Source organism: Podarcis cretensis, assembly GCF_951804945.1.
Source record: "Podarcis cretensis genome assembly, chromosome: 12".
Lineage (NCBI taxonomy): Eukaryota > Metazoa > Chordata > Lepidosauria > Squamata > Lacertidae > Podarcis > Podarcis cretensis.
Window position 1 is genome coordinate 2,267,083 of NC_137181.1, and position 16,267 is coordinate 2,283,349.

General features: G+C 45.3%; 1 protein-coding gene and 1 long non-coding RNA gene across 9 annotated transcripts in view; both read right to left on the reverse strand.

Annotated features, from left to right (window-relative positions):
- The window catches only part of LOC307199339, a 68,468-nt gene extending 64,035 nt beyond the window's left edge, over positions 1-4,433 (reverse strand). The window contains exon 1 of the long non-coding RNA XR_013831899.1: positions 4,293-4,433. This is a non-coding gene — a long non-coding RNA (uncharacterized lncRNA). The remainder of the gene's footprint in view (positions 1-4,292) is intronic.
- Positions 4,434-9,281: 4,848 nt separating this feature from the next.
- KRBA1 (KRAB-A domain containing 1) overlaps positions 9,282-16,267 on the reverse strand; it is a 62,852-nt gene continuing 55,866 nt past the window's right edge. For all 8 annotated transcript variants that reach the window (XM_079996352.1, XM_079996351.1, XM_079996354.1 and 5 more), the window contains 2 exons: positions 11,792-11,950; positions 9,282-11,129 (listed from right to left, as the gene is read on the reverse strand). In XM_079996352.1, the coding sequence (XP_079852478.1) occupies positions 10,162-11,129; positions 11,792-11,950 (1,127 nt within the window). In that variant the 3' untranslated portion in view covers positions 9,282-10,161. The remainder of the gene's footprint in view (positions 11,130-11,791; positions 11,951-16,267) is intronic.

The following is a 16,267-nucleotide window of genomic DNA, read 5'->3' on the forward strand; positions in this document are numbered from 1 at the left end:
ATAAACCACAGGCATGGAAGGCGGTGACTGGAGCTATTTATGATGAAACAAGACAAGGTTACAAAACATGGACCCTATTGTACCAAGGGAAAGTACTGAAAGTATTCAAATGCCCTAAATCACTCTATCAGCCATCTTAAAGGTATACAGTGGAACCTTGGGTTACATACGCTTCAGGTTACATATGCTTCAGGTTACAGACTCCGCTAACCCAGAAATAGTGCTTCAGGTTAAGAACTTTGCTTCAGGATGAGAACAGAAATTGTGCTCTGGCGGCGCGGTGTCAGCAGGAGGCCCCATTAGCTAAAGTGGTGCTTCAGGTTAAGAACAGTTTCAGGTTAAGAACAGACCTCCAGAACGAATTAAGTACTTAACCTGAGGTACCATTGTATAATGAAGGAGCCAGACAAACCTCCCTGGGGAGAGTATTCCCCAAACAGGGAGCCACTGCAGAAAAGGCCCTGCTCTCGTGTTGCCGCGGGCATTCAAGATACTGGTTGGGGTTGATGGGAACTCTACTCCAAAACATCTGGAGGGGAAATATAGAGCCAGACCCCCACCCAAACTAGCGGTATTGAACATTTCCCCCTGGAACAACATAGGTTTAAAAAGCAAAGCTAGCAGCAGTGAGGCTGAGCATTGCACAATTCCGGAGATATGAAAAGCAGTTACAAAAGCTTGCTGGTTCAGCAAAATATGGAGCACTGCTTTAGTGGGAAAATGGACAAAGAAATTAAGAATGGCCCAGGGGAAAATGAAAGTCACATTTAACTCTGAAAGGCTTTGATTTTGCTATGTACATCAAGAAATCTGACATTTTTTCGTAGGCTTAAAGGTAGCAATGCGAAAACGCCATCGTTGCAATACGCTGATCTTTGGAACTTTTGACTGTGTGTTCATGTCGTAATACATATAATGGCCGCAATCATGCCAGATACCAGAAACAGATCAAATAAAACCACTGGGGGAATCTTCCATGAGATCACAACCCCCAAAAAAACTGTGCTTTGGGGGGCACGACACCCAAAACCACATGTTTTGGGGGTTGCTGTATGAAACCACAGTTCCAAAAAAAAGGGTGAGATTGAGACATCTAATCATAAGCCTGCATTTTTATCAAGTTTATATTTTGATCAGGGCCTGTATCTTAAAATGAGCTTAAAGATTTTCAAATGTTTCATGCCAGGCAGAAGAGCAGCTACCTAAGAACCTTGGCAAAATGTTTTTCCTCCTAGACAAGGGGGCCCCCTGATTTATAGCCGAAAACAATTCTCAAAGTCGTAAAAAGGGAATTACAGGCTGACAGCCAAGGTTACACTGACCCTACATATTACAGAAGATAAAAAAGAGATAAACATAATTAAGAGTGGGTAAATAGTAAAATAAAACCATGTGCCTCCCATTAAACTTGAGCCATATTTTCCTAAGGTTCAAAGGTCAAGAGCAATGGAAAAGCATCTAGCTGGCAGAAAGGAAGAGAGTATTTTGGGAAGTCTTTTTTTTAAAGTTGTTTCTTTCTTAAACTGAGATCCTTTTAAGATTTCTTTTCCTTTTAAAAAGGTTATTTATGTTATGCATTAAATATATTGGCTTAAATGTAATTATGCAAAGGAATTAGAAGCTAAGAAATGTTAAATCCTTATGCTAGATTCTTATTTCATATAGTTGGAAGAGATCACAGGGGCCATCAGCCACCAGCCCAGCCCCCCTTGCCAAGCAGGAAACATCATTAGAGCATTTGTCAAGCTTTTGTTTAGAGACCTCCAAAGGAAGGAGATCTTTCAATGATGATCCTTGACATCTGTTTAAGATAAAAATTTAAGATTAACCATCTGTTTTGGAGGGCAATAGGGCAAGGTGAGTTGGTAATTAAGGTTCCTTGTTGAGACACATGTAAGATATATTACTACTTATTTGTCATTTATAGATAGAAGAATATATAGCTTTTTGTTTCCCATAAAAGGACAAGAGGAAATGGGTGTATCTTTTGTGATTGGTTCTAGCAAACAGCCAATAGGAATTTCAACCAGGCTGATTGGACAGAGGCAGCCACAGGAGGAGCAAGGGGGCTGGATTAAGGAAATATAAGTGCTGGCCAGAATGGCAGGAGGCCAGGCCAGAGCTTGGTAACCATATACCACTGTGCCTCATATTTATTTGTCTGACAAATAAATTATTATTTTAATTTCTCTATTGCTGCGTTGAATATTTCATTCCAGCTAAGCGTTAACCACAAGCAGGGTGCTACAAGATCACAGCATGAGATTGCAGTGGCCAAAATTCCCACATTTGGGGTGGTGACAGGATGTCCTGGTTTTTCCAGGACAGTTGAGGGGTATGTAATAATAACACCTTGAACTTGGCCCAGTAGCAAATAGGCAGCCAGTGCATTATCTCTGAGCACAGACGTCATCTGTTGACAAGCCCTCGGCCATGTCAGCAATTGTGCTGCAGCATTCTGGGAAGGCTCCTCCGTGTCAGAACATTCCCTCAGGATAGTTGGTTCCTGGTAAATAGAAGGCCAAATGGCAGAGGTCTCATTGTGGAATCTCTTGTCTCTCTTGATCTTGGGGAAGACATCATTTCTGTGGGTTCCACCCAGTACAGATTCTCTCCTGTTTTGATTATGAGCTTCTAACACGTCACCTCTTCCTTGCCTCACATTCATGTAACCTTCCTTCCTTCCTTCCTTCCTTCCTTCCTTCCTTCCTTCCTTCCTTCCTTCCTCCCTCCCTCCCTCCCTCCCTCCCTCCCTCCCTCCCTCTTTCCCTTCCTTCCTCCCTTCCTTTTCCAGCAACTAGTACAGTAGAACCTCAGTTCTTGAACGACTCCATTGACAAACGTTTCGGAGCCCGAATGCCGAAAACCCAGAAGCAAACATTTCCATTTTCGAACGTGCCTCGGAAGTCAAATGGCTTCCGCTGGGTGTTTTTCATTTTTCTCAATTGAATTTGCCAACATCCCTTGGTTTCCGAACACTTCGGAAATCGAATGATCTTCCGGAACGGATTACGTTTGAAAACCGAGGTTCCACCGTATTCAGAATTTACTGCCTCCAAGACAACGTGGCATTTTTCCTGGTGCAACTAAAGACAATAGCGGGGGTCTTTTGGCTTTTATTCCTCCCCACATTCTGAATGAGCCAACTTGTCTATCTCCAATTTTCATATCCAGGAGTGCAGGAAGGGAAGACAGATTCGGCAGCACCAGCCAAGCCCTGAGGAGGCAAAGCAAGTCATCCAGAGAGCCAAAAAGCCTCTGATGAGTTGTGGCTAGGTGGAAAAGGTTACAGCTGTCCTTCCTTGGAGAAAGGAGGCAGGTGACTGGCTGAGGAAGTGAGCCAGGACTAGATATTTAACAGGGAAGTTGTTAAAAGGGTAAAGGGACCCCTGACCGTTTGGTCCAGTCATGACTGACTCTGGGGTTGCGGCGCTCATCACACTTTATTGGCCGAGGGAGCCAGTGTACAGCTTCCGGGTCAAGTGGCCAGCAATGTTTACCTTCCCACCAGAGCGGTACCTATTTATCTACATGTAATTCGTGCTTTCAAACTGCTAGGTTGGCAGGAGCAGGGACCGAGCAACGGGAGCTCACCCTGTCGCGGGGATTCGAACCACCGACCTTCTGATTGGGAAGCCGTGGTTTAACCCACGGCGCCACCCACATCCCCGTTAAGAGAGCTTTATTCCCCACACCAAGCAACAACTCCCAGAGGGGATAATAAAATCATAGAATGGTAGAATTGGAAGAGAATTGCAGGAGTCTCAACTAAAGCATCTATGAGATGACATGGACGGGTTGGATTGTCACAGTCTGGTTCACGGGTGATCAAGGTCCCGGCTGGGGACATCGGGACTGGGGGCAAGATGGCTGGGTGGGAGTCCAGAAGCCAGGAGTCAGGAAGCCAAGAGTCTGAAGGTCAGAGAACTGGGAGTCAAGAAGTCAAGGGTCCGAGGATCAAGGAGTCAAGGATCAAGTCAAGGAACCAAATGCAGCAAGGCAGAGAACGTGTTGTTGTGGCAAAGAGCCAAAGGGAAAATGCTGACCTTATATCCCTTCCCAGGTCTTGCCACCAGGTGCTGTAAGTTACCAATCAGCCTCACCTGTGAGGCCGCGCCTTGCCTCTCCAGAACAAACTTAGGAAGGTCCCAGTCCTGGTCCCAGGGCCTGGCTCCTACATGCACACCTGACATGGATGCAGGGGGATGGGGAAACCCCCCCCCCCCAGGGAAGAAGGCTCAGAGCCCAGGGAGGGGTGGTGCGATGATGATGGGTGGTCAGAGGGAGAAGACGGAAGAGGTGGTGTTGGAATCTGAAGAGGCAACAGGGCTTAGTGAGCGGGAGGAGTCTGTGGCAGAGAGCAGTCCAGACTTCGCAGAGTCAACCTCTCTCTAAGAATCAGTGCCGCAAATGAGATCTTTGGTAGAGTCAAATGTTACAGCAGCCTTGTAACTACATCCAGAAAAAGATGGCCGCTCCTGTGTTTGCACAGGCCACTTGGGAAACTGAGAAACAGGAGTGACCTGTCAAGGGGAAGCAGAGAAGAGCCATCTCTCTTCAGCTGTAGCTCAGGGGTAGAGCTTTGCACGCAGGTTCAAATCCTGATGGAATCTCCCAGTAGGGTTGGGGAAGGCTCATGTCTGAAATCCTGGAGAGCTGCTGTCAGTCAGTGTAGACAACAGTGAGCTTGGGGGACCGGTGGGATCTGACTCGGTATAAGGCAGATTCCCATATTCCTTAATGTGGGTCCCAGGATCAGTTCCCAGCTTACCTGGAGAAAAGAGTCTCAGGTGGCAGGTGAGAAGAACAACCCTTTCTCAGCTGCTGCCAATCAAAGTATATATTGGGTGCCATGGCCTGGTTGGACACAGAGGAATGGGGGGAGGAACCAGCTGGGGAACCCCCTGGGGGAAAAGGCTCAGAGCCCAGGGATTGGTGGTGGGATGACGAAGAGTGGTCATAGGGAGAGGAGGTGTCGGAAGCTGAAGAGGCAACAGGGCTTAGTGAGCAGGGAGAGTCTGTGGCAGAGAGGAGTCCAGAATTGGAGGCTGAGACAGGAGAGGAGGGAAACCAAGAGGCAGAGATGGGTCTGGCTGGCGCAGAGTCACGTGTCTCTCCTCCTGCTGCTGTGACAAGCTCCCCTCCCTGCTTGTCTCCCAGAACCAAGAGAGGCATGAACAGGGCGGAGGAGAGGTTGGCACATGCGGGCACAGTCTCCCCTGTGTGGTGGCAGGGTCCTCCAATCTCAGCAGCTGCTTCACGGGGGCAAGAGCTGAGTTGCTGTGCTCATTGGGCCTGACGCTCCTGTCCAGATCCTGCTTTTGCTGATAAAGAGTCAACTCCAACTCTGGGAAGGGAATAGGGGTCTCCTGACTGAGGAGATTTCACCCCTCCCATATCCAAGAATCTCCTGATGAGTCTGCTGATTCTCCAGAGAGGAGGGGGCGGTGTTCTGCTCTCTACTTATTCTACTCCAGCACCACATCAAAGAGTCAGTCAGTGTGTTGGAGAGAGAGACTGAGTGTTAGAGATCGTGTGTATAGATAAGATTGCTGATAAGAGCAGCTGCAGACATTCAGTGCAGCATTCATTTATGCTTATACCTATTTAGCTCTGTATATAGTTGTGTATTATAGTTGTAGTTATAGAATAAAGAAGATATTCTACAGAGCTGCTCTCCGAGTTGTTTATGCTCTGCTATACTCTGCTGTGCAACGACGGTCTTCTTGTGGAAGTGAATCCGGTGCTCACAACTCTAAGCTGCGAGTCCACGGCACTTTGACCTGTTCCTGTGCAGAAGTGGATGAGTCCAGTTGGTGGCACTGGCTCAAGGGCGATGCTGACACTGACCACTCTCAGAACCCACAATTCTTCAGGGGAAGCCATTCATGGAGGAGGAGAGGGCTATGGATGGCACCTAGCCTTGATGGCTCTGCTCAGCCTCCAGGTCAGAGGCAGCGATGCTTCTGAATCCCAGTTGCTGGAAACCATGGGAAGGGAGAGGGCTCGTGTTCGAATCCTGCTTGTGTTTCCTACAGGTATCTGGTAGGTTGTTGTGAGGACAGGACGCTGGACTGAATGAGCCATTGGCCTGATCCTTATGTTCTTTTATATATATGTGTATATATAAATTTTTATTAAATTCTATTTTACAACACAAATGCACACACTCATACAACTAAACTTAAAAATAAGCAAATAAAGAAAAACAAAAAACTGAAAATGAAAAGAAAAAACAGTTATCTAAATAGTATACAGAAACGTATACAAAATGAATATTAAACAATATGTATATACCACATTTCATTTTTTTTTAATAAATATTTATTGAGAATTTTTTAAATACAGAAATGCAAAAATAATAAACAATATAATATGTATCATGACATCTTTTTCATAACTTCTTTGGACTCCCTCACGTCTCTCGCTCCCACTTGCATCATTATAAAACTTTTTCCAGCAATTTATCAACTTGTTTACATTCTTAAATCTCATTGTTTAATTTAATCTAATAATTCTCCAAAAAAAATAAAAAAATTATACTTTCCTGAATCTCCTTTATCATCCAGATTACATCTAATTTAGTGGTGCTTAATTATTTATGATCTAGCATCCTCCTTAACATTCAACCAAATTACAGTAATTTTGTAAGTAAATCTTAAATTTCTTCCAATCTTCTTCAGCTCTCTCCTCTCCCAGGTCTCGGATTCTGCCAGTCATCTCTGCCAATTCCATATAGTCTATCAGTTGCATCTGCCATTCTTCCAGTGGGGGTAGATCTTGGGTTTTCCAATGCTTAGCGATGAGTATCCTTGCTGCCGTTGTTGCATACAGGAAAAAAGTTCTGTCCTTCTTTATCACCCTCTGGCCGACAATACCCAGGAGGAAGGCCTCTGGTTTATTGGGGAAAGTATACTTAAATACCTTTTTCAACTCATTATATATCATTTCCCAGAAGGCCTTCACTCTAGGGCACGTCCACCAGAGGTGAAAGAATGTTCCTTCATTTCCTTTACATTTCCAGCATTTGTTATCAGACAAATGGTATATTTTGGCAAGTTTAACTGGGGTCATGTACTATCTATATATCATTTTCATTACATTTTCCTTCAAAGCATTACATGCAGTGAAGTTCAACCCAGTGGTCCACAACCTTTCCCAGTCCTCAAACATAATGTTATACCCAATATCCTGTGCCCACTTTATCATAGCCGATTTAACCATTTCATCTTGTGTGTTCCATTTTAACAGCAAGTTATACATTCTTGAAAGTACCTTGGTCTTAGGTTCTAACAGTTCTGTTTCTAATTTCGATTTCTCCACCTGGAACCCTAACTTTTTGTCATTTTTAAAGACTTCTTTAATCTGAGCGTAGTGTAACCAGTCTCGCACTTTATCCTTCATTTTCTCCAAACTCTGCAATTTCCAATTGTCTCCATCTTTTTCTAATATTTCCCCATATTTTGGCCATTTGGCCTCCATATTGGGTCTTTTTCGGGCCTTAGCTTCCAGAGGTGATAGCCACCTTGGAGTTTTATTTTCCAATAAGTCTTTATATTTTGTCCAGACATTAAACACTGCTTGTCTGACAATATGGTTCTTAAAGGCCTTATTGATCTTAACCTTGTCATACCATAAGTATGCATGCCAACCAAAAGCACTGTTGAAACCTTCCAGATCCAGTACGTCAGTGTCTTCGAGAAGTAGCCAGTCTTTTAGCCAGCAGAAAGCTGCGGCCTCATAGTACAACTTTAGGTCTGGCAGGGCAAAGCCCCCTCTTTCTTTCGCATCAGTTAGTTGTATATACCACATTTCAGTTCTTCTTTTCTTCCAATTGACTTCCTTCATCCTCAGCACGGTTCTATTTTTGGTAAACCGTTTCCATCTTATTTCTTTCTTACCCCTTTCTTCTGTTTTTAACTTTTACGCCATAATTTGTTTTGCAGAAGTTAATCGAAACAAGTCCAAGTATTAATTTGAGGGCACTGCTTTCTAAGATATTCTCTATATTTTCCCCATTCTTTTTGGAATTTTTGCTTGGGCTGACCCCCAGTAGCCTCTGTCAATTCAGCCAATTCAATATAACCAAATAATTTGTCTTGCCATTCCTTTTTTTTTTTTTTTGTCGGTATTGATTCTTTTTTCCAATTTTTTGGCAATTAGTGTTCTTGCAGCTCTGATCCTTATGTTCTTATGACCTTTTAAAGTTGTATCCTAGATCTTTAAACATATGGTGTGAATGTGGCCTAAGATGAAGCAGTAAGGTTTTTCTGAAGAACTCTTGTCATTTGTATCCATGAATATGACGTAGGCCAATCATCTGTTGGGGTGATTTGCCTGGTGGAGCTGGAAATTCTGGGGTTCCATTTTCCCCCACAAACAGCACCGTGGAGGTGATCTCCGGTTTGCAGGACTGCTTCAGGGTAACACAAGGGTGTCCAAAACGCCTCTCCAATGATGTGTCCAAGCCAGGAAATTGCCTGGCACAGCAGGCAGAGAGGGGGGTCTGTGTCTGCTTCTATTACTTCACGGCACTTGAGGCTGAAGACCAGCAGAAAACCACTTTAGTTCCACTTGGGGAAACTGGGTGCCTGGGGAGCAGATCCCGGGACTGGCTGCCAACACGTTTTCCTTGGCAATCGTCCTGCACTTTTAACAAAATTCAGACAGGATGCAGAGATTCAGTAAGCGAAGGGGGCTGTCAGAACTCCAGGGCTGGGAATCGGGGAGCAACTCTGCCCCATGTGAGGGGGTTTTTATTGTCTTTTGGTTTTGCCTGCTGTAATAGGAAGCTGAGGTTTGAGGCGGAAGAATCAGATGAAAAGGTTGACACCTCTACCGGAGCCACCGCTCATTCCCTCTATCGGTGCCCATCAACTGCGCTGCTTGGAGGGGGCGCTGCTGAGGGCAGCTCATGCCCCAGAGGTGCCCTTCGTTTAGGTGGGGTTCCTGCATTGCAGGAGTTTGCTTGATGACCTTTGGGGTCCCTTCCAACTCTAAAATTCTATGATGCTACTAGAAATCGGGCTTCAGCCCCCTGGAACCAGCTGAAATCAAGTGGAACGCCCAGGAAGAGAAGTTCTCTGTGTGGGGAACCTTTGGCCCTGCAGATGCTGCTGAACTACAGCTCCCATTATCCCTATTTGCTGGGCCTGATGGGAGCTGTAGTTCAGAAACATCTGGAGGGCCAAAGGTTCCCCACACCTGACCCAAAACACCTATGAACCTCGTGACTGCCCCCCCATGGGTCCTTAAAACAGAACTTAAAACTACATATCAGCACATTCTCCACAATTTTCATTCAGAGAATCTCACAAAATGGTTACACAAACTGTTTGCATGTAAATTTTTAATGATGAAAATAAATAAAATATATCAACAATCAAACAAACACCTACGAGACTCCCAGAAGCTGCACACACCCTCGAAAATAACCCTTCCAAGAGGCACAGATATTTTCCCAACTTCATTTCTTTATTATTCAAGTTCGTTTCTTTAATATTAATATTTATAGCCAACCCTCTCCACAAAGGCTCTGGGCGGGCATGTTAATGACCACACCTAGAAGCAAAATACCCATATAAAATATAGGTTCTTTGAAAAATATAAAAGCAACACGTTTTAAAAACACACGTTGACCCTGAATTGTCGCCAGCCAGCCGAGGCCTGCCCAGACCAAAAGGTCTTGAATATAAACACAAACAAAGGGCTTCACTGAGCCTTAAGAGGATGAGAGCGCGGCCCCCAAAGCAAGGGGTGGCCCCCCAAAACCCTCCTTGGTGTCTCTGGGCTGTCGTATCTTGGATGGATGGTGCATTTAAGGGGAGGGGCATTCTCAGCCTGAGAGACCACGACGGGGCACCCTCAAGATGACGGACCTAAGCTCGAATGGCATCCAAAAGACTTTGCCAAGCAGCTCAGGAGAAATGACGAAGCAGGGGCAGGAATGTGGGGAAGGAACCCAGAGGCAAAATGGTGCCCACAGCAGCCAATCGGGCTGGCAGCTGAGCCTGACCAGCTGGAGGGGTGAAGGGCAAGATGCATGGCCACCAATAGTTTGCCGCCTGCCCCTTCAGCATCCGCCGCCTGAGGACAGGCCCCACCCAGAGCAAAGGGCAGGAGGAGCAAGTGAACCATTGCCACCCTCTGCCAAGAACCGCATCAGGCGTTGTCGTTGTGCTGCTCGCAGCTCCCTGTGGAGTGGCACCCCCCACGATGCACCGGGCCGGGTGAGGTTTCCGTGCCCCAGTTCCCCACCCCTCTGGGAAGCCGGCTTTCTCTCTCGCCCCTCAGGGCCTCTGAGCCGGCCAGAGGCTCCTGTAGGCCCGGCGCCCAGGCGTAGCAGCAGGAGGGGTGCCGGGAGCCAAAGCAGAGGTCCGCCGCCCACCGGGTCCTCCGGAACGTCCCAAACGGGACCCTCCTGCGCTGTGAGAGCGAGGAGCAGAAGTCCGGCAAGATGGTGATCTGCGCGCCGGCGTAGCTGAGGGGCCGCCTGCGGGCTGCCTGCAAAATGGCCGCCCTGTCTCCCGAGCGCAGGAGCTGGAGCACCAGGGGCCGGGGCCTGCCGCTGCGGTCCCAGGATGCGCCCCCTTGCACCCGGCGGGCGCTCTCGATCTCCAGGGGCGGGGCTTCCGGGGGCAGGCCCAGCAGGGTGGGCAGAGTCTTCTGCAAGAAGGCGACCGCGTCACTGCCTTCGCTCCCCTCCGGCAGGCCGAGGACGCGCAGGTTGTTGCGGCGGGAGCGGTTCTCCAGAGCGCGGAAGCGCCCCTCCATGCGCCGCACGCACTCGCTCAGGCTGTGGTTCTCCATGCGCAGCGCCGCCAGCTCCAGGACCCAGCCCCGGGCATCCTGCTCCAAGCGATCCACGTGGCTCTGCAGGCGGGAGACGTCCCTGCAGATGGCGCTCATGTCCGCAGAAAGGCGGTCCAGCTTCTTTGACAGCGCCGGACCTATGCCGTCTTCAACGTCAGGGCGGCATTCCTGAGGCTTCCCTTTCCCCCAGGTGCAGAGGGCCGGATTCGGGTCGACACTGAGACACCTCTTCTTGCGCAGATTTCCTGACTCGGCATCACCTTGCGGTTTGCAGCTGTAGGACGAGGTCCCTGGAGTTTGGTCCTCACCTCCCTGTGCTGCAATTGGAGGATGTAAAAAAGCTTGTAAGAAACGGCCCTCAGTTCCTTCTTCCTAGATATTTTCCTCTGCTATGTTCTGGAGCGGTTGGGTGTAACCCCAATTGTGAAATATGCACCCAGAACCCGTCTTATTCAGCCCAAGTGCCGCACTTAACATCCAGCCTAACTGAGGGTTATGGAAATTCTGCTCAACATCTTGTGATGTTTTAGATCAGGGATGCTTTTATATGCGGAATATTCATAACAGTGTGCATTGCTGATATTTTCACTTTCTGGTCACTTCAAGATGATACAGGAAGTGATTCATAAATAATAATACTGGGTGGGGGGTGCTGTTGTTTTGCTGGTTTCGTTTCAACTATCTTTTGATGAAGGATGGTATAAAATTTAGTAATAATAATAATAATAATAATAATAAAAGAACGAAATAAACAGAAGTTGCTTGCTCATCTCCTGACCTAACTATGTGTGCGCACTATGCATATATCCCAAACCACCAGATTTTTTAATTTACAGTTCCCATCAACCTCAGCCAGCCCTCCTTGCTTTTCCATTCAAGATGGGCAATATCCTACCAGCAGAGACAAGTGAGAAATGATCGACAGGACTGCGATATCTGCCGAGGCTACAAAGGCTGCAGCTGTCCTTTGGGGACTCACCTGCCCCCAGCGACCTTTTCACCCCACTCCTGGGGGAGCTGGAATTGCTCGGCCTCTGAGCACCGAACTTGAGCGCAGCGGATCTCCCACTTGAGAGGCAGAAATGCCCGTTCCGCTTGGGGCAGCTGCCCCAGACCAGAGCACTCGAGGGGGCGGCTCCTGAAAAGAACGACAAGAGGCAAGGGCCGGCGTGAGCTGAAGGGTCTTCCTGCTGCACCTGCATGCATTTGCTTCCCTAAGATCCGCAAGCGAATTGCAGTGCAAGCTCATTCATGTCTACTCAGAAGTAAGCGTAGGTGCCCCCTAACGGAGAACCCATCAGAAAGTGGAGGCACAAGTTGGACGTAATCAGAGGAAACACTTGTAAAGTAACGGAAAGTATGGATAATTTAGAAGGATTTTTTAAAAAATAAATTTTGATATGCAGTTGTAAATATTATCATTAGGACCCATGGAAGGGACGGGGGAAAGTCAGGAGATTCAGAGTAATCTTGATATTCGGATTTTACATTGTTGTTTGTTTATATTTTTTTAAAATCAAATTACAAAATTACAAAAAAGAGAGAGACAGCAGTGCTGAAATAACGTTCCGCATAGTAAAGTTTTCCCTGCCAAATTATAATGTATGTCTGTTTCAAGGCATTCATTTCCAGTGTAATGGGCTGGCAGGTTACACAAGGCAATGTTTACACATGTGCATATCTCCCATCTAGTAAATCAATACCCCACAGCTGGAAAAAAAAATAAAAATCATAGGAAATGAGTGCTGGACTAGGACCAGAGAGAGAGAGAGACCCCACAACTACAGAGATGGGATTATTAGGCTTTTATATACGCAGTTGCTTAAGCAGTATGTGGACTGAGAACTCCCAGAAGTGCAAGCTGGATTTTGAAGGGGCAGAGGAACCAGAGACCAAATTGCAAACATGCGCTGGATTATGGAGAAAGCTAGAGAGTTCCAGAAAGACATCTACTTCTGCTTCATTGACTATGCAAAAGCCTTTGACTGTGTCGACCATGGCAAACTATGGCAAGTTCTTAAAGAAATGGGAGTGCCTGATCACCTCATCTGTCTCCTGAGAAATCTCTATGTGGGACAAGAAGCTACAGTTAGAACTGGATATGGAACAACTGATTGGTTCAAAATTGGGAAAGGAGTACGGCAAGGCTGCATATTGTCTCCCTGCTTATTTAACTTATATGCAGAATTCATCATGCGAAACGCTGGGCTGGATGAATCCCAAGCCGGAAATAAGATTGCCGGAAGAAATATCAACAACCTCAGATATGCAGATGACACAACCTTGATGGCAGAAAGTGAGGAGGAATTAAAGAACCTTTTAATGAGGATGAAAGAGGAGAGCGCAAGATATGGTCTGAAGCTCAACATCAAAAAAACGAAGATCATGGCCACTGGGCCCATCACCTCCTGGCAAATAGAAGGGGAAGAAATGGAGGCAGTGAGAGATTTTACTTTCTTGGGCTCCATGATCACTGCAGATGGTGACAGCAGTCAGGAAATTAAAAGACGCTTGCTCCTTGGGAGAAAGGCGATGGCAAACCTAGACAGCGTCTTAAAAAGCAGAGACATCACCTTACCAACAAAGGTCCGTATAGTTAAAGCCATGGTTTTCCCAGTAGTGATGTATGGAAGTGAGAGCTGGACCATCAAGAAGGCTGATCGCCGAAGAATTGATGCTTTTGAATTATGGTGCTGGAGGAGACTCTTGAGAGTCCCATGGACTGCAAGAAGATCAAACCTCTCCATTCTGAAGGAAATCAGCCCTGAGTGCTCACGGGAAGGACAGATCGTGAAGCTGAGGCTCCGATACTTTGGCCACCTCATGAGAAGAGAAGACTCCCTGGAAAAAACCCTGATGTTGGGAAAGATGGAGGGCACAAGGAGAAGGGGACGACAGAGGACGAGATGGTTGTACAGTGTTCTCGAAGCTACAAACATGAGTCTGACCAAACTGCGGGAGGCAGTGGAAGACAGGAGTGCCTGGTGTGCTCTGGTCCAGGGGGTCACAAAGAGTCGGACACGACTAAACGACTGAACAACAACAACAACATACGCAGTTGGAGGGAAAAGAAAGTTTAATTTCAGACATAACAATTAATTAATTAATGTGGTATGATAAATGGATGCGTAATCCTCACTTGATAATATTGGAAATGTTAACTAATGTACGAGCAGGATTTAAAAAATGGACAGCTGATGGATTAGGGTGAAAGGAAAAAATGGAATGTGAATTAGAAACAACTATGAAATATAAGCAGCAATAAGGGTTAATTATGGAAACATCTAAGAAGTTGGCGGGAAGTTGATTTCTGGGGGGGGGGTGTATTAAATTTGCTCGATTTGTTATGAGTTTGTTAAAAAATTGGTAAATTTGTTAATTAAAAAAAATAAATAGAAGAAACCATTGGCAAAAAAAATCAAATCCCCATGCCTGGCCAAGAAGCTCACCAAGCGTGTGGTACGACAAGGTCAAAGCGCACAAAGCTTTCAAACACCATATTGTCAGGAAAGCATTATTTAATGTCTGGATAAGGTACAAAGATTTACTGGAAAACAAGACCCCAAGGTGGTTGTCACCCATGGAGGCAAAGGCTCTGAAAAGACTCAATATGGAGGCCAAATGGCCGAAATATTGGGAGATATTAGAACAAGAAGGAGATAAATTGAAATTGCAGAGTTTTGAGAAACTAAAAGATAAAGTGCGAGATTGGCTTCATTACTATCAAATAAGAGAGGCCTACAATATGGATAAAAAATTGGGCTTCCAGGTGGAAAAATCGAAATTGGAAACAGAATTGTTAGAACCTAAAACTAAGATTCTTTCAAGAATGTATAACTTGCTGTTGAAATGGAATACTCAGGATGAAACAGTTAAATCAGCTATGATTAAATGGGCACAGGACATTGGTCATAACATTATGTTTGCTGACTGGGAAAAGTTGTGGACCACCGGTATGAAGTTTACGGCATGTAATGCCTTAAGAGAGAATATTATGAAAATGATTTATAGGTGGTACATGACCCCAGTCAAGCTTGCCAAAATCTATCACCTGCCTGATAATAAATGTTGGAAATGTAAAGAAACCGAGGGCACATTCTTTCATCTTTGGTGGACGTGCCCGAAGATTAAGGCTTTCTGGGAGATGATATATAATGAACTGAAAAAGGTATTTAAATATACTTTCCTTAAGAAAGTATAGTCGGCATAGTCGGCCAATTGGTGTTAAAGAAAGACAGAACGTTTTTTATGTATGCGACAACAGCAGCAAGAATACTCATCGCAAAATATTGGAAGACACAAGATTTGCCCACCTTGGAAGAATGGCAGATGCAAGTAATAGACTACATGGAATTGGCAGAAATGACTGGCAGAATCCGAGACCTGGGAGAAGATTCGGTGGAAGAGGATTGGAAGAAGTTTAAAGACTACCTGCAGAAACACGGCAAAGCTTATGAATGTTAAAAAGATGTTGGATGTGAAAATAATATGGCATTAGTGATACAGTGTGAAAAAATATGCAAAAATGAAATAGAAAAAAGGTGAATGACAAAAATTTTATTATGTCAAAGGTAAATAATGTGTTAAAATATAAGGAGGAAAGATTGGAGACATAATAGAGTGATTTTAATAATTAGAAGTGATTTCTGAAAGAGGGTTAGGATTTGCTGTATCTGATTGGGTAAAGAGGAACACAAAAAAGGGAGGCGTGAGGAAGTCAAGAAAGAATGTTTTTGTAAACATGAGTTTAAAAATTGGAGTTTTTATTTTTAACTTTTTTTTCTTTTTTCTTTTTTCTGATGTATATTGCTGATTGTTTTTGTTGTTGCGTATTGTTTTGATGTTTCTTTCTTTTCTGGAAAAATAATAAATATATTTAAAAAAAAAAAAAAAGCAGCTCACCAAGCGATGGTTGTGGGCCGGTTGCTCACTCTCAGCTTAACCTACCTAACTTATCTCTGTTTCAGTGTATGGAATTTTAAGAAAAAATGGAGAATATTATATGATGCAGTTGAAAAAGATTGACAATGGAACCCATAGAGGGTGGAGGGAAGGCTAAGGATTCAGGGAATTCTATAGGTTTATGATTAGGACTACTGTTTGAATACAAATGTAAATTATAAAACCGAATTTTAAAAATTATTTAAAAAATAAAATAAAAGAGGACTGGATAAATTGAAGGAGGAGAAAGCTATCGATGGCTGCCAGCTCCATGGTCAGAGGCAGCAATGCTTCTGAACTCCAGAACATAGCTGTCAACTCTTCCCTTTTCTTGCGAGGAATCCTATTCGGAATAAGGAAATTTCCCTTTAAAAAAGGGAAACTTTGACAGTTATGCCCCAGAATACTACACAGAAGGGGAGAGTGTGCTCTTGGGCTCAGATCCTGAGCACATCCGGTTGGCCCCTGTGAGAACGGGACGCTGGACCACTGGCCTGATCCTGCAGGCTCCTCA